Here is an 18,085-nt window from a genome sequence, read left to right as displayed (position 1 = left end):
GCGCCCTTTAATACCACATTAGCAGCTGTTTCTCCCACAGTCCATGAAGGCAGCATCGTGTAACAAGTCAAAGGGAGAGAGAAAGCAGTGGGAGGCGGGGTGAGGGGGCTGGGTGGTTGAATGATAAGACCAGAAGGGAGACGGAGCCATACAGTGGTAATTTTATTTATCATAAGCTTGTCGTTTACGCCAACGCTTATATCCGGATGATTTTAATTTAGCGCAGAGTAAGGTGAGTTCACTCGTTCCCTTTACACTAGCAGACTAGCAAGCTAAAGTTAGCATATAGCTGCAGAGTGACTTCCGAACCCACCCGATATTGTAAGCTAGCTAGCTACCAAGCTAGCTAGCTAACCCAGCCAGCTAGGTTAACGAACGAATGGTGGGTCAGCCTCCACTTCTACTGAGTTAGTGTAATTCATTGGGATAGTTGCATTAAAAATACGTAGCCGTGAAGCTTCGTATTGCTTCATATGCTGAAAGAGGAATTACTCGCTATATGCCTGCTTAAAGTCATTCTGCAAGCTCATCTTGCATGTTAGCGTTAGCTGTTCGACCAACGTAAAATGTTAACTACATGGAAAGGGTCCAGCCAACCTGGGTGCACATGTGTTGAAGTATGTACACTTACTAGCTGAGGGTCAGTCTGGTATGGAGACCTGATACAGTCATATAAACACGCCAAGCTGTAGATATGGGAGGCTGTGTAGTCTATGCGTAATGTGTTATTTAGACTCTGATAATCCTGCGTAGATGATAGCAAAGAACTCCCAGAGTGACATCCCACTCCGGAGAAAGAGAAAACAATCTCAGTGCTTTTGTAAAGCAGTGCTTTGATAACGAAATACCACACAGACAGAAATATTTGTGTTCCTCTGTACTACCAGGGTTTCCTTCAGTTGAACACCACTCAGTACAAATACCTTTTCTGTCCTTTTCATATCCCATTGGTTTACTGATAGCTACACATAGTATTTTACAATAATATCACACCAGTTTGAGGGCAGATTAAATATTAGAAACACATCTCAGTGTTAAGCAATATGATCCAACAGCACTACAGCGTCAAAAACCTTCAAGCTTTGATCATAAACAACTCAAATTATTTTTGTAAAGCCGAAGGAAGGCTTTATGGCAGATCTGTTGAATTATACTTTCAGCAAGGATTCCTTTGATCGACTGGTAACTGAAAACTGCATGTCCTGCTGCTCAAACTGCAGTGCACGGCTGGCTGTAGGTGTAATGGTGCCCAGAGGGTTTAATGTTTGTGGTATAAATGTTTCCATATCTTCATGCTTTTTTTTTTCTGTGTCTTCAGGTGAGTGCTAGTAAGGATGACAATGCCACATGTAGGGGCAGTTTTTGCAGCTATTGCAGGAGTGATGGCCATCATGCTGCACTCCTCTATTCACAAAATAGAAGAAGGACATCTTGCTGTGTACTACAGGTATTCTAATACATCTGTCTGGCAGAAATATTACAAAACGTATATATTAACAATGGCAACACCACATTATTTGATTCAATTATTCGATATTTTTGTATTTTGATGCATATAGATTTTCTATGCTTCAAACATGTTGGACCAGAGAGATCATAGGCTTACAGTAGTCCATTTTTGTATGCGTTATTCACATGTAGTATGTTTTACTACTTTCATCCACTCTTCTTAAATATAAACAGTACATGACATAACCTGATGTTGAGAATGCAGATCAAACAATTTGTTTGTATTTGTTTCAGAGGTGGGGCCTTGCTGACTTCTCCCAACGGTCCTGGATATCACATTATGCTGCCTTTCATTACCACCTACAGATCAGTTCAGGTAAACTAAAATTTTTAGCCCTGATACTTGGCCTCTTAACTGAGGCATATCCAATGGAAGAGTCTGCCATGAGGTGCTGCTCATGAGAACTTCTATAAATAAGTCAGCTACAGCACGAAGCAGTTGTCATTCAACCAAGGCTGCAGCGGGTCTGTTTGACACAAAGTTAATGCACTGGTATTGTGCTAGTACAGATGCTTAGAAACGCGACTGAATTTTTAAAAACATACTCTGCTCTATTACAGTAAACAGTTAAGAAAATTTCTGCTATTTTGCTGAACAATTGCTGATGTTAATGGGATAACAGTTGATTTTACACCGTTGTCAGGTTTTCTGAAGTCTCAGAAGGTGAAATAGAAGGTGAAATTTCATAAATCTAAGATGACATTATTTTCTGTCACAGTAACAGAAAATCACCTTTAACAGTGCTCAACAGTGGATATTACATATTCAAAAAAGTGCACAAATGCACACATAGAATAGGATTAAAATCATTTCATCTACAACTGTCAACTCACTGTACATTATTCTAGCCCACAGTGAGAATACAAGTTTTTTTTTGTAGATGAGATAGGTTACTAGGGTCCTGTGTGATAAAGAGGTACTTTTTTGATTGTTTACTGGGTGTAGAAATCAAAGACAAGATCTTTGGGGAGACAAAATTATTTTCTGCCTTGTTAGTTGAAAATGAAATTCATAGTTTTTAAAAACCTGTAGTACTCACAATCTGTAAATGACAGTAAAATTTAATAAAATCACCCTAACCAAGGTTTATGTATTAGCTTTTTTCCCCTAGAGTTTTCAAATTCATCTCATGGTTTGGGGTCAGTTGCTGTGCAGATGGTTTAGTTGTCATCACAAAGCTGTAACACTGAAATTTACTGAACTGAATATTACTTTATCAAACTACTATTTCTAGTCTCTTAATGAACTTTTACAATTAGCATTAAATTGGATTCATGAGATGTATGTATATATTGTATATAACAGATTTTAACCTTAAACAAACTTGCACTACCTAATGTAATCGTAGATACTTAACAGAAACTACTAACATCTGTTTTGAATTTGTGTTTCAGACTACGCTCCAAACAGATGAGATCAAGAATGTGCCTTGTGGAACAAGGTACGACTGCGCTTACTGATTAAGAAATTGATCCGCTCGTGTAAATGATTATGTATTTAACTTTTTGTTTTGTTGTTCCTCACAGTGGTGGTGTGATGATCTATTTTGACAGGATAGAAGTAGTTAACATGCTGGTCCCTTCCGCAGGTAAAACACATTCAAATGTCTTTCATTGCAAAAGTTCCTCATTTGTTTGACTTATTAACTGTTGCTCTTGTTCCGTCCTCTGCAGTGGTGGACATTGTGAGGAACTACACTGCTGACTATGACAAAACTCTCATTTTCAACAAGATTCACCATGAACTCAACCAGTTCTGCAGTGTGCACACACTACAAGAGGTCTACATTGAGTTATTTGGTGAATACATTTTTGTCTTTTTCTAACACAGTATGCAGTGTGTGTTCATTCCTGAAATTCCAAAGATGTGAAGCACAGCATTGTGTGTTTTCTAGCAGTTGCTGTTTGTTGTCTTACAGACATTATTGATGAGAACCTCAAGACTGCATTGCAAAAAGACCTGAATGCGATGGCACCTGGACTTACAATACAGGTATTTAAACGCACACAAGCTGCATTTTATTAATTTTTACATTGTAAAATCATGAAATAGGCATTTAAATACATTTTTTCTTTTAAACCCCTCTCCCATACCTATTTAATTTGACAATCAGTAATGTCAGACATTGCTTGTACACACATTTACGAGGTAATAGATCTGGCAACTAAAGATGGGAAATAAGATGGGGCCACATGTGGTTCTTAGACTCTTTGCATACACACACCAGCTAGAATCAATCAGTAGCAGCAGGTATATGGACAGTAGAGATCAAGGTGCAGAGTCGTTTGTTAATTATTGATGCTCTCAGATTAATATAAAATGGTTTTATCAACCATCAGGCGTTGTTCTGATCACCACTGGGCAATCTGTTGTACGTATTTACAACTGACTGCTATTGAGACAAAGCAAAAGATAAGTTACACTGATTTAACATCCATTCAGTATTGTGGTGGTGCTATTAAATGGGCAAAGCCGATGCCAAACTATAAACACAAACCTATGCTGTAGTTCTCTATATCAGGACTGCTATCATACAAGTATAAATAATGAGTGTCATTGCAATTCTCGACTCAAATTGTGAACAAATGCTAGTAGATCAGTTCTATCCAGTCATCCTATTTCTGTAAAAACCACTGGTTGTGAGCAAAGAGTCATGTTTTTCTCTCTATTTTCTCTTCTGCACCATTTCCACATCCTGATGAAGGCTGTCCGTGTTACCAAGCCAAAGATCCCCGAGGCTATCAGGAGGAACTTTGAACTCATGTGAGTTTGTAAAACTACTTACCAGCACAGGCTCCAGCTTCTCTGTGACCCACCCACTCAGTTCAAGTAGGACCACACGGAAAGCAAAACACTTGAAGGACCTCATTTTTGTGTGTGTGTCTGTATGCAGGGAGGCAGAGAAGACTCGTCTGCTAATAACAGCTCAGACGCAGAAGGTTGTGGAAAAGGAAGCAGAAACCGAAAGGAAGAAGGCCATTATTGGTAAATGTGTTTGTTTTACTGTAAATCAGCCAGCTAGTTTTATTTATTTGCATAACCGTCCGTACAATTTTAGCAGTTTGTCTGATGCAGTCACTCATGTGTAACCTCCCAGCCGGCCTCCTCTTTCTGTATAGCTCATGTTTTTCTCTCCTACAGAGGCACAGAAAGTGGCCCAGGTAGCAGAGATCCAGTTCCAGCAGAAGGTCATGGAGAAAGAGACGGAGAAGAAGATCTCTGAAATAGAGGGTTAGTCTGACTGCTTTCACTTCCCATCTGTGAGGTGGACTTGTGTGTTCCTCGGTGGCTGGTGTGCTGCTTTGTCATGAGCCAGTGTCTCATTCAACACTGTTTCTTTGTTTTAGATGCTGCCTTCCTGGCCAGGGAGAAGGCTAAAGCTGATGCAGAATATTACACTGCTGCCAAGTCTGCTGAAGCTAACACGGTAAAAGACTGTTAACATGCTTTGATACATAAACATATAGCCGTCTCACTCCATGTAATGTAATCACTTTGAAGTATAATCAAGGTATTTTCATGAGAGCTGCACAATGAATGATGTCAGAATTGACCTAATACTAACCGCTGCTTTCTGTTTGTGGTGAAGATTTCACCACATGATCAGTACAGAACTCAATAAATAGATTCAGACCATGTTGCGTAAAAGTTGTCTAACTGGTGTTTATCAAACTAACTGTTGACATTTTCCCCTCCTTCCTGTGAGTGAGTCAACGAAACTCAGATTTTTTTTAGGGTTCTGATTAACCCTCGTAATGTCCTCCCAGTTCCATACACCTTTCGTCCTCCGGGATCAAAAGTGAGCCCTGGTTTGACTGTTTTTGACTGAACGCATATCGTATAAATTGTCAATCAAATCTGTGTTTGAACTTCAGTCCAACCCACACATTTTTCCCTTCAGTTTTTGGGTTTTATTTAGGGTCAGAATGAGATGTTATGATCAGTTAATCATTATCCCCTTGAGCTCAGTCAGATCCTGTAGAAACTTGGGTAATCTCACTCAAAGTTCATATCAACTGCTTCCACTCTACTGAAGTCACTCCAGCAGCTGTTTATTTTCAGCCAAGTAGGTGCTGTACATAGTCAGACCTCATTAGGATTCATGCCAGTGCTGTGACATAACCCAGTGCTCATCTACCTCTCACATATTGTTGTCTTTGTCTGAAATCTTCACAGCTGAAGTTAACGCCGGAATACCTGGAGCTGATGAAGTACCAGGCCATCGCAGCTAACAGTAAGATCTACTTTGGCCAGGACATCCCCAACATGTTTGTAGAGGGAACCAACAGCCCCCCAAAGTCTGCACGCTCCCCTTCTTTGCCAAATGCTGAACAGGACTCGTTTAAAATGAAGCCAGACGGACAGTGAGTCCACAGCTCTGCCTCTGCACAGGACAGGAGAACCTGCTGAGGACTTGTCTTGTCAGTGGGGAGGAAAACACTGAACTGAAGATGATAGGTGAAGGAGCTTTGCAGCTAGTTTGGTGAACAAAACACTTCAGTCTTAAATCTAAATGGCAAAGAAAGAGTTGGAAAACTTAAAGTGAAAGACGAGTGAAAGTGAGAGGTATAAGATGAAAAGGAAAAGTTTCTGAATCTTCCACTCTTTCCGAAAAGACGTGCTTTAGGAATGAGATTGATGCCATAGTTAAAAATCAAAAGCATACGAATGCTTATGCCTGGGAAGGCGACAGCAAGTGGTCGCCCCAATTTACATGTGCTTGTGTTTAATTTTGCTTCTGGAGCTGCATTACCTTTTTTTTTTTTTTTTATTGTATGCAAGAAAAAAATGATTTGTTGATGAAAATGAATTAATAGATTTTTGAGAATTAACCTCTGATTTAGCTGCACTGGAATCCGACAGGTGACACTAATTAAACACTGAATGGACAATAGGAGCGTGTGAGGCGGGAAAAGTCATCTCTGTGCCATCTTCTCTTGCACTGAGTCACTGGTTCGCTGCTCTCTGCCGGCTCAAATCAGTGTGAGGACTGTTTTATCTCGCCTGATGTCAAAAGCTGCTGGTGGATGAACTAATAACACTCTTGACAGGTTACAGACAGATTATTGAGCATGGTAAATGTAGGGATTGCAGCAGCACTAGATGGAGCCCAGCTTTATTCCTAAACTAAAATTATTCAGATGTGATTAGTGAAGTCTTGGATGAGTTGTCAGGTTGGTAGTAGTGTAGTATATTATCTAGTGTTAGTTGTGGTTGAGATCTGTTCACCGACTGTGAAGGAGAATGAGCGGGAAAAAAAGTGCTGCTTAAAGAAAATCACATTTTGTCTTTTCAGACTAATTCAGGATGATTAACAGCTAATACGGGAACGCTATGATAAAGCAGTTGAATAATAGTGGGCAGTCCCCGTGTAGGAAAATATGGTTTTTATTCCATGTCAAGAAGTTGTCACATTGTTCCTCCCTCCGTCTGGTTTTGATTATCGGGCCCATGCATGTGGAAATTTGTAGTTTGGTTGATTCAGATGATCAGTAGAGCCTGCGACTGTCTGCCATCTCTGTTGTTATAGAGCTAATTCAGACGTGGTTAAATGCAAATTCTCAGGAAATGTACTTTATTTTCGTAAGACAGCTGCTCAACGTTGGGCAGAGCGTGGACTCTCCAAAAGTCCGAAGCAACAAATAACTTTGATTGAAGGATTCGTTCTGGTTTAATGTCATATTAAAATGGAAACTACACTGCTTTTAACAAAAGAAATCATTAGTTGCGTCTCCTGCAGATACGTATGGTGGCATTTCCATTAAACCATCACTATTTTACTGCACCATCTATTTACAGTAGGTGTCTAATTCTGACATGAGGCTTTTGGTCTGTAGAAGTGAAACAATTATAACCTCCTTTCCACTGTAAATGTTTACATATTTGCTGTAATTCAAGAATTAATGGACTACAGAATTCTGCAGTCTTTGCTAACCAGGATGTTCTACTGGCTAAGTGACACACAACGCCGAATTACAATATATTAAATTACACTTAGTGAGAATTTCTTTAACCTCTGATCAGTTTTGTAACGACACGAGCGCCAATACTACACAGTATTTTAATGCTGTGTAAATAGAAGCTTTGTTCTATTTAGAGATGAATGTTGATATTGCTTGGGCTTAAAAAAAAGATGCAAGTTGGTGCTAGTTCTTTTGTGTTTACGCTTTTGGTTTTTCGTTCAGCTCTGCGTTTCAGAAACATGGAAATACTTCCACTAATCGGAATTCAAGCCTTAAATAACAATGGGTTACTCCAGACTTCCAGACTTAAAGGTTCAGTGATTCTTAAAACTAAAAGGCTCCACTGGGACTCAGCTGTGAGATTTCTCTAGAGCTCGGATGTACATACTTTACTGTACGCTTCATCATGGATTCTAGCTGAGAAAGACACAACGCGCAGTGGACGCCGTTAATGTTTGGAAGATGTCGTGCTGTTTACGTGACCTCCAAATGCCAGTTCAAGGCTGCGCTCTGCATTTGCTTCGGTGGTGGGTTCAAATAAAGATGCAAAAGAGAGGTTTGAATCACTTATGAAAATGATTTTTTTTCTTTGTCAATATTTTGTACAATCTGTGAAATTTCAACATTGTCTTCTTGTTTTAAAAGGTTTATATGCAAAAATGTTTTCAAGTTTTGACAATGTTCTTATGTAAAATAAAAAGCCTATTTTGGTACCTCTCTTTTCTGTTTGCAGTTGTGCGTGGGTGTTGTGTAGTACACGCTAGTGCCAACAGGAGGTGAGCTAACACCATGTTGGAGCTGTTTAAATACTCGGCTCCAAACCACTTTTGTTAAGTGGTGAATGAAAGGCAAGATTAGTTAAACAAAGCAATGGAGGTTTAAAAAAAATCCCCCAAAATTCACTTTAATGGGTCAGTTGGATAGTGAGCATGAGTTAAATGGACAAGACGGTTGAGAATGCAAAACTGTCTCCACAATTGAGTTTACACAAGAATTGGAAAAGGATTTAATTAATGTACAAATTCAAAGACAAACCAATAAGGACCTCAAAGTTACTATTCTCTGTGGGGCACTTAAACCACACATGCACACAAAAAAGGCTCTGGTTTCCAAATAATGTTAGAGTTAACAAGTTTAAAATCTTCCTGCCCCACATTTTAGGCCATACAGAGTAAATGTTTTTTTAATATTGCAGTCAAACATCGTTTTCTACCATGTGCATGTGTAGGCTAGTTATTTATTTTCATGGCTGCATGGTTGTGGCAACGTGAGGACGACTCAGGGAACACTTGCTGGATATATAAACACAATCTATCACACAGCCCCTGTTGTTCTAACCCACATAATGTGTTGTAAACATTACAAAAACAGCTGTGTTTGTCTGTTGAGTTTGTAAAACGCTCACCGTCCCGAGAGAGTGACTCCAAACCTCAAGGCCGGGCCTCAGCTCGCCCAGTCAGCTGTTCACAAAGGCTTTCCAGGAAGCGCTCAGACTGTGCATGTGTGCGTGTGACCGCTGCCTGGATGACCAGATGAAGGATAGCTTCCTCTTATGACCTCTCAGTCCTTGTGGAGCTCTCCGGTACCCTTTTAGTCCCAAATCATCAGTTTTTTGCCCTCTGGGGGAGTTGTCAGCTTTAGTCTGACCCACATTAGGATTTGAGAGATCATAAAGCATGTTTTTGAGTGTAATTAAACTTTGCTCATCCTTATTTGCTTTCTTTTAACTGAGGAGGCTTTGCGTGTTTGTCTGTTGGCCCGGTGGTTTTATTATTTGGTGTCGGGTACAAAGTCAGCGAGTTCAAAACCGTCCCTCTCAGGGAAGTGAGGTCAATGTCAGGTTTTTGCTGCTTTCCTGGATGAAGCAGCACTTCTTCTTCCTTCCTTTTGTCCCTCCGCTCATCAGGTGCTGCATGCTCCTTCTTGCCTCGACTCCTTCCTGGATCAGTCTCCTCCCCAGAGACGTCCGGGTGTGGTCCGTCATCTCTGAGTAAATCTAGTCCCCGAGCAGCAGTGTGATACTGAATGTGATTCATCAGCGGCAGGCTGCGCATTCATCAATAGCTGCTCTGTTCTGCACTTTTCTTTCACATTCTTATCTTGTGTGTGTGTTGGTGTGTGTATATTCAGTCTTCCAAAGAACATTTGCTTTGCCTTTTCCCACCACTTTTCACCATCTGAGCTCCTCCATACTTCTATGCTGATACTCTAGTATTCAAGTCTGTCATCATGTACCTGTCTTGAAGATAACTGTGATATAATGTTAATCATACACATCTGATTATGATGTACATAAAAACTATTTACAGTGCAGTTATTGTGACACTTCACCTCCCTGCGCTTGTAGTTTGATTGTAACTGATTTGCTAAAGAAAGATACAAAACACACTGTACACAAAGTTTACAGTGAATTTCAGGGACTTTTTAAAAAATCTTCTGTATATATTGGGATAATATTTTAATTGTAGACCTTGTATATGACTCATTGATGCACATTTTGATCATTTTTTTGCTCTTGTTTTCCTAAACCATCTGCTTTTAAGGTAAATGCACTCAAACGGAGCCCTGGAAGGTCAGTTTACTCATTATGAGGAGAGCTACTCAGCCTGTGAAAAACATTGTATTAGGTCCCTTCTTTTGGGAAAATAACCCTGAGGATGTCACCAGGGTTACACAGTAAAAAAGACCCAACCACAGCAAAATGCATAACAGACATCAATTATACGGCAGGAGCCGATGGCACAAATGTTTCTTTTCAATACTATCCACTGCGTTATAAATCTGTTAGGGACCAGGGGTTTTTTCTCCCCCTTATCTTCAACAAAACTCTTAATTGAATGAAATGATGTAAAATCCTGGAAACAAAATGCCTGCGGGGAGTGAATGACTAGCATCAGTATGTCTTGTCTGATTGGTGTGTCACCAGTTAGCTTGATAAATAGTTCATGACTAATTCTACTATCTAGTTGTGCCTGCATCTCCGAACACAACAAAGACAGGCATTAAGGCTGTAAATAACATAAAACCTGCTTTATAACCTTTGAAAAATGAAGCCATTTCACATGCACAAGACCAGTAATGACACGTTTGTGAGTTGCCTTGTGGGAAGAGCAGGATTCAGGAAATATAAATAGGTTTATTACAGGATCAACTGATTTTTGCTGCATTCTTTTTTTGAATCTGTGGACAATTCTAGCTCTAAATTTCTGTATATATTGTGTTATATACAGTGCCTTGTGAAAGTATTCGGCCCCCTTGAACTTTTCAACCTTTCGCCACATTTCAGGCTTCAAACATAAAGATATAAAATTTTAATTTTTTGTCAAGAATCAACAACAATTGGGACACAATCGTGAAGTTGAACGAAATTTATTGGATATTTCAAACTTTTTTAACAAATAAAAACCTGAAAAGTGGGGCGTGCAATATTATTCGGCCCCCTTGCATTAATACTTTGTAGCGCCACCTTTTGCTGCAATTACAGCTGCAAGTCGCTTGGGATACGTCTCTATCAGTTTTGCACATCGAGAGACTGAAATTCTTGCCCATTCTTCCTTGCAAAACAGCTCGAGCTCAGTGAGGTTGGATGGAGAGCATTTGTGAACAGCAGTCTTCAGCTCTGCCCACAGATTCTCGATTGGATTCAGGTCTGGACTTTGACTTGGCCATTCTAACACCTGGATACGTTTATTTGTGAACCATTCCATTGTAGATTTGGCTTTATGTTTTGGATCATTGTCCTGTTGGAAGATAAATCTCCGTCCCAGTCTCAGGTCTTTTGCAGACTCCAACAGGTTTTCTTCCAGAATGCTCCTGTATTTGGCTCCATTCATCTTCCCATCAATTTTAACCGTCTTCCCTGTCCCTGCTGAAGAAAAGCAGGCCCAAACCATGAGGCTGCCACCACCATGTTTGACAGTGGGGATGGTGTGTTCAGGGTGATGAGCTGTGTTGCTTTTACGCCAAACATATCGTTTTGCATTGTGGCCAAAAAGTTCGATTTTGGTTTCATCTGACCAGAGCACCTTCTTCCACATGTTTGGTGTGTCTCCCAGGTGGCTTGTGGCAAACTTTAAAAGAGACTTTTTATGGATATCTTTGAGAAATGGCTTTCTTCTTGCCACTCTTCCATAAAGGCCAGATTTGTGCAGTGTACGACTGATTGTTGTCCTATGGACAGACTCTCCCACCTCAGCTGTAGATCTCTGCAGTTCATCCAGAGTGATCATGGGCCTCTTGGCTGCATCTCTGATCAATCTTCTCCTTGTTGGAGGTGAAAGTTTAGAGGGACGGCCAGGTCTTGGTAGATTTGCAATGGTCTGATACTCCTTCCATTTCAATATGATTGCTTGCACAGTGCTCCTTGAGATGTTTAAAGCTTGGGAAATCTTTTTGTATCCAAATCCGGCTTTAAACTTCTCCACAACAGTATCTCGGACCTGCCTGGTGTGTTCCTTGGTCTTCATGATGCTCTCTGCACTTTAAACAGAACCCTGAGACTATCACAGATCAGGTGCATTTATACTGAGACTTGATTACACACAGGTGGATTCTATTTATCATCATCAGTCATTTAGGACAACATTGGATCATTCAGAGATCCTCACTGAACTTCTGGAGTGAGTTTGCTGCACTGAAAGTAAAGGGGCCGAATAATATTGCACACCCCACTTTTCAGGTTTTTATTTGTTAAAAAAAGTATAAAATATCCAATAAATTTCATTCCACTTCACGATTGTGTCCCAATTGTTGTTGATTCTTGACAAAAAATTAAAATTTTATATCTTTATGTTTGAAGCCTGAAATGTGGCGAAAGGTTGAAAAGTTCAAGGGGGCCGAATACTTTCACAAGGCACTGTATATTTAATTTTATTTCTACTATTTTTTCCTTCCTGTTCCTCTTTCTATAGTTTCTTTATTTTTGATTATTCTCTTCCATATTCCTAGCCAAACAACCAAAACCTTGTGTGTTGTGTACATACTTGGCCATTAAAGCTGATTCTGATTCTGAATCAACAAAATGTCATTGCATGTGCTGCAGAATTTTCATTCATATTACAGTTGGTTACTTCTGCCCACTGCTATTTATCCTCCTCTAAGAAACAAAAGCTTTAAATCCGGTGTATCAGTCTAGCACATTTTTACTTTTATGCCTGCGTTCTATTTTCCTAAATATATGAAACACCTCATTTGAAACTATCTACAAAAGCTGTCGATTTTTTTCCCCCTCCTCAGTTTTTCCAGTTTTTCAGACTTGATAGCGGTGATTAATAATGTGGCATTGAAGGTGAGCAAAACACAACACAGACGCACAGCGGCAGCCAGCTGCAGAAAGTCTGCTGCTCCTGATACAGCTCAGCGGGTCGCCCGTTATTCTACGCCAACACAGACAGCACAGGTACAAAACACTGACAGACCAACAACACAACAGCCTTATGTGGTGTGATAAGACAATATGGAAAGAAAATCAAGTTTTATTTAAATAGTCAGAGCACAGGCTGGAGTCTGCAGCTGCCGTGACAGAAATGCTTCACTATATTTGGGCATCTGTCAGCTTTCCCTCGAAACCCCAAATTGGAAAATGAGGTCATTAATTACTGGAATCTATCTTTGACCAATTTTCACACTCAGATGGTAGTTTCGGATGAAATGACATGGCATAATTTTAGACTTCAAAGAACATGACAGTTACAGTGAAAAAACTTAACACTGCACATCCTGTCGGTTTTTTTTTTTTAACCAGAAGTCTGTTCACGTCGAAGTCTCTCATCTGAACTGAGCTTATTTGTGACACTGTGCTCTTGTAGAGTGAGACAGTTTAGAATGTAAAAGCGGACAATAGCTTTATTGGCGCCCAATGCTGTCTAAAGAGGACACACAAACGCTATAAAAACCACATTCCATTCACTACTCACAAAGAAGCAACTATCTCTATATTCAACAAGTCACATCCTCACATAACAGCCCTATAAAACCATTTAGAGTAGAATCTCTATAGATCAGATACAAAGGCATCACAAGCCCAGAGTTACTACACTGCCTTTCCTAAATCATAATAAAGGATTTCAATGTCATATGAGGCAAATAATGCCTCTTGAAACATGTACTCTTCATGTTATGAAACTGTACTTACTAAATACTTGTACCTCCTGTACATTTCTCTGTTGTGAATGGTGCAACTGATGTTAACGGGAAAGATATGACTAAACTCGTTTTAATTTACTTTGAAAACAAGACAGCATTAAAAGCTGTAATAGAAGCTTTATTGTCATGACACAGTGTATAACGAGATTGGATCTTATCAGTGCATTCATACAGGTGTGATGCATTTCAGCTGGACGGACAGTAACCTCAGTTCTTTATCAAGTGCTCATCATTTGTTTTTAATAAAATAAAGGTATATTGGCGCTCATGTTACACGGTCATGTCTCAGAACAACTCTAACAAATTCTTTGTGCGTGAATGCGTGTTGCATGTCAGCGCTTATTGCCTTTCGCTTTGTACGTCTCCAAATGCCGCGTCAGATCTTCAATACGCATGTCCTTCAAGCGAACCAGATGTTCTAACCTGCTCACTTTCATCTGGAGGATCTGCACACACACACACACAGACACACACACACACGCAGGAGGATGCAAAAACATGAGGTAACACTGGAGGAGGTTTCTTTCTAAAATTGTAGATTATTTCCCTGCAAGAAAAAACTTCCTAATGTGGTGAAAGGAGAAGTTGCACATTTATGTCACTATTCTGCTTTTTTCTTCACATGCATATGTGGGCACAGATGGAAAAGAAGAAAAAAAAAAAAACGTTACATCCGCTGAGCAGATACTGACTCATTGACCACTGCTGACACAGGGTATGACGCATATGTATCACACACACACACACACACACCTAAATCTCTCTCTCTCTCACACACACACACACACACACATCTGTAACATTACAGGTGGTATGTCTGTATGACAAAGTTCTTCCCCCTCCAGGATATGAAAATGGAAGACAGTTTTGTTTGCAGATGTTTTGCCAGTCAGCATTTCACTTGAGTGTGTGTGCAAGTATGTGTGTTACCTCCACCGTCTCCTGCAAAGCCATGAGTGCGTGTTCCTTTTCCTGCAGGATTAGTTGGAAAGTTGGATCCCTGTCTGAGTAAAACTGGGCTGTGTGCTGCAGTTTACTGTACAAAAAAGAGGCACGTTAATACTGAAAGCACTGAAGTTGGCTTGTATTATTTAAATTAAAAGCAGTGTTTTGTTCGTACCCATTTTTCTGTCTGTTATCTTTTTTCGTCTCTGCAACTTCAGCTGGAGGTTTTGCTTCAGTCTGAGGAATTTCTGAAGAAAACAAAACAGAAGAATAACATTTAAAGAACCATAATGTTCACAAACCAGCAGGGATTCAGTGCATAAATCTTCTAGACACAACAAAGGTAAAGCCTTTGGGAGTGATTCAGATGGGCGATGTCCACAAGCAGAAAGAAGGAGAAACAAGGAAGTAAGATTAGAATATTGAGAAGGAAAAAGATCAGCCTTTAAGAAAGCAGTGCCGAGCTGAGGCCAGCGATAAAAGCCATCTGGTGATGCTGGGAGCTGATATGAGGACCTGAGCCCGGAGTCTGATAGTGGATGAAGTGTGGATGGAAGAGGAAAGAGCAGAGGGTGGAGGCGCTGGTCTGAGGTCAACTTTACAGGGTAGTTTCAGGGACAGATGAGGTGTGGGAAGAGACACACATCACAGATTCTCTCCCTTAAGGTCGTGCCACTTTCTAATCAGTCCTGTCCCGATGCCTTCCAGTGGAGATATGTTTGTGTGTCTGTGTGGCCACTGGTATCTCTGGGACTGATTAGCTCTAACTGAGGAGCATTTGCAGGACAAGCAAAAGAAGGTGGGAAGCAGAGAAGATGTCCGGAAAACATCACTTCAATGGCAGAGTCAGCACTAACAGCAGTCAGTAAACGGCTCTCTTTAGTAAAAACCATCCAGTCTCTGTTGGATTGTGCTGACGTATGTCTGTCAGTTGACCAGCACATACAACAACATTAAAAAAAAAGTCTAAAATTACACCCACTTCCCTCCCTGTGCTAAAAAAGGCAAATTTTAGACTTCAGTCAGGGTTACAGATTGACTGTGTCAGCTAATAGTCGCAACAAAAGATACCAACTTAGTGGCACATACTGCACAAGGTATTAGGCCAAAACACAGTCATAACATTAATGTTAATTCAGCCGCTGGCCTAATTATAGATCTGCAGCTTCCAACAAAATATTTTGCATTGTCTTGAAATGTCAGATCAAGAATAAGAATGAGGAACTTTGTTTCTACAGCACCTTAAAAAACTGGAATTAGAAGGTGCTTTCCAAAATAAACGCCACAATAAAACATAAAAATGAACAACAACAAAAAAAACATTAGAAAAGACACTAAATAATATTATATTGCCAATCTGTGTGGACGAGTTTTTAAAGGCTTGAAGCGCTAAATAGGCTGCTATGACAGTAAATGGAAGCTTGTTCCTTAGCACTGGGTCTAAAACAGTATGAAATATGGCATGAGATACAGGATGTGCTAATTGCTAATTAGTTTTGTTTGTTGGAAAAGAAGTAAAATATATGATAGGGTTTGTGTAGGGCTGTTTGCAGTTAGCACTTTCACCTTGTAGCTACAAGATCCCTGGTTCGAGTCTTGGCCTTCATGGGATCTTTCTGCATGGATTTTGCATGTTTTCCCTGTTCAGCTTCCTTCCACAGTCCAAAAACGTGCTGAGGTTAATTGGTAACTCTAAACCGCCTGTAGGTGTGATTGAACCCTAATAAGGATTAAGCGGTGTATAGATAATGAATGGATGGATGTGTTTGGGTAGATGCAATAACACAATAGCTGTACTACCTGCATGAAGTTTCTCCTGGTTCCTGGTGTCATAATATTCCAAATCCTATGTTACGAAGAAAAATAGGTCAACATGTAGTCATATTTTAGGAGTCACATGGAGGAGAGAAGACCACAGTGAGTCATATTTTGTAATTATAGTTCACAAACAGACAGAAAATGACTTATAGTTCATGTCTCAGTACACACCAGCATATTGTCTGTGATGTGCTCCAGCTTTTTTTCTATTTTCTCCCTAAGGACACTCAATACAGGCACTATCACCCCTGCAGTGCTCAGTGCAATCTTCTTTACGGTTTCCTCCGGCACGTGAAAGTCCAGTTTGGAAAACACCTTCCTGTACATATAAAACAAAAAATGGATTAGAACTAGTTAAAGTAGGAACAGAAGATTGAATGTGATTTAATTGGTGATGCTTGATAATAATAAACACCATAGGGGCCAATATACAGCGAATTCCCATACATCTGTAGCTGGCTGTGTGCCATACTAGTGGCCAGGGAGATACTGAGTGGGTGTACGTTGCATCGGTTCTCACGGCCAGATGCAGAGGGCTCAGCAAAAGTTTTGCGAGAGTGCTTATAGTGAAAGAAAGAAAGAAAGAAAGAAAGAAAGAAAGAAAGAAAGAAGATACTAACTGGGAATGTATATGTGTATGATCTAATTAGATATTCAACAATAGATTCAGAAGTTGTATGAGCTCATATGTGATATTTTGAAAGCAATAAAAAATGAAAACAGAAAAGACTCAGCCCAAAAGAAAAGAGACCAGCCTGTCTACGTCATTGTTTTGTCTATTAGTAGCTGTTATAGACCTATAATGAAAGTCTTCTGTTTCTTTCTTCTTTTTTTTAATAGGTTCATGCGCAACTTCACTGAGCAAATAAATAAAATCATGTCTGGTCTCTTGCCTGTTGAGGAGGTTCCAGTTGCTGAGCTTTTGCTGTGTGGAGTTTGCAGGAATATAGTTGTGCAGGTCAACAAGCTTTGGGAAGAAATATTTCACAACCTCACCAGCCATCACTGCAGAGAGACAAGTAAATAAGAACACAAACAGACACTTGAGCTGATAAACTATACCGAAGCAGTCAAACTAGATTATTGTAGCTAGATAGATAACAAGTTTGTCCAATTTCATTTCATTCTCGGTGCTTGTTTGCTCTCCAGCTCCCTGTGGACTGCTAGCATAACCAAGTTTACTACCTCCGTCACTGAAGTCTCTGGTGATGTGTCTTTTGGGCCGGGACAGGGGGATTTTATCTATCCAAGCGAACAAATCCTGCAGTTCCTCTTCGGTCAGTTCTCGATCCATTATTTTTGAAGCAGCGTGTGTTTCTGTACACCTTATAAAGATTCAAACAGTTTTACGAGGCTAACTTGTTAGCTTCTCCCGACCGCAGGTTGTTTAAGGCGTTGCTAGGCGACCGCTGCTTTACTTCGGCGACACAGACGATGAATATAAATCGTTATTATATTATATTATATTATATTATATTATATTATATTATATTATATTATATTATATTATATTATATTAGATTAGATTAGATTAGATTAGATTAGATTGGGTCAAAATATGTCTTATAAGTTTTTTGTCTTTAATAAGAGTCTGTCTTTTATCTTTTTTATTGCTTCAGCAATAAAAGACATTGGAAAGATTTAGATTTAATATTTTTGTAAAATATGCAGACTAGATGAAGAAACAATCGACCATTTTTTAAAA

General features: G+C 39.7%; 2 protein-coding genes across 3 annotated transcripts; one reads left to right on the top strand and one right to left on the bottom strand.

Moving 5' to 3' along the window:
* The first annotated feature begins 43 nt into the window (after positions 1–43).
* erlin1 (ER lipid raft associated 1) lies at positions 44–8,186 on the top strand. 2 transcript variants are annotated; one of them, XM_022205285.2, is made up of 12 exons: positions 44–156; positions 1,319–1,447; positions 1,744–1,825; positions 2,905–2,951; positions 3,037–3,098; positions 3,184–3,309; positions 3,429–3,502; positions 4,215–4,273; positions 4,404–4,495; positions 4,652–4,741; positions 4,858–4,937; positions 5,687–8,186. In XM_022205285.2, the coding sequence occupies exons 2-12, from the start codon at positions 1,335–1,337 to the stop codon at positions 5,876–5,878; spliced, it is 1,017 nt and encodes a 338-aa protein (XP_022060977.1). In that variant the 5' UTR covers positions 44–156; positions 1,319–1,334; the 3' UTR covers positions 5,879–8,186. The 2 variants fall into 2 exon arrangements, with proteins under 2 accessions (XP_022060977.1, XP_022060976.1); XM_022205284.2 differs by having other exon boundaries at positions 68–232.
* Positions 8,187–13,714: 5,528 nt separating this feature from the next.
* Positions 13,715–17,783, bottom strand: spef1 (sperm flagellar 1). The gene is made up of 7 exons (XM_022205324.2): positions 17,566–17,783; positions 17,274–17,385; positions 16,552–16,699; positions 16,363–16,408; positions 14,738–14,810; positions 14,548–14,653; positions 13,715–14,063 (listed from the first exon to the last, which is right to left on the bottom strand). Exons 1-7 carry the CDS (start codon positions 17,672–17,674, stop codon positions 13,950–13,952), a joined length of 708 nt encoding a protein of 235 aa, XP_022061016.2. The 5' UTR covers positions 17,675–17,783; the 3' UTR covers positions 13,715–13,949.
* Positions 17,784–18,085: the final 302 nt, after the last annotated feature.

This window comes from Acanthochromis polyacanthus, chromosome 15 (genome assembly GCF_021347895.1).
Source record: "Acanthochromis polyacanthus isolate Apoly-LR-REF ecotype Palm Island chromosome 15, KAUST_Apoly_ChrSc, whole genome shotgun sequence".
NCBI lineage: Eukaryota > Metazoa > Chordata > Actinopteri > Pomacentridae > Acanthochromis > Acanthochromis polyacanthus.
This window is presented reverse-complemented; position numbering and strand designations above follow the sequence as displayed.

What these genes read in the sequence shown, in the direction of transcription:
- erlin1 (XM_022205285.2), top strand. Translation starts at nt 1,335, where the DNA reads ATGACAATGCCACATGTAGGGGCAGTTTTTGCAGCTATTGCAGGAGTG. An exon ending in AAGGAAGAAGGCCATTATTG is followed by an intron (nt 4,496 to 4,651) that starts GTAAATGTGTTT and finishes TCTCTCCTACAG; the next exon opens with AGGCACAGAAAGTGGCCCAG. An exon ending in AGTCTGCTGAAGCTAACACG is followed by an intron (nt 4,938 to 5,686) that starts GTAAAAGACTGT and finishes AAATCTTCACAG; the next exon opens with CTGAAGTTAACGCCGGAATA.
- spef1 (XM_022205324.2), bottom strand. Translation starts at nt 17,674, where the DNA reads ATGGATCGAGAACTGACCGAAGAGGAACTGCAGGATTTGTTCGCTTGG. An exon ending in CAGAGACTTCAGTGACGGAG is followed by an intron (nt 17,386 to 17,565) that starts GTAGTAAACTTG and finishes GTCTCTCTGCAG; the next exon opens with TGATGGCTGGTGAGGTTGTG. An exon ending in ACATCACAGACAATATGCTG is followed by an intron (nt 16,409 to 16,551) that starts GTGTGTACTGAG and finishes TTCGTAACATAG; the next exon opens with GATTTGGAATATTATGACAC.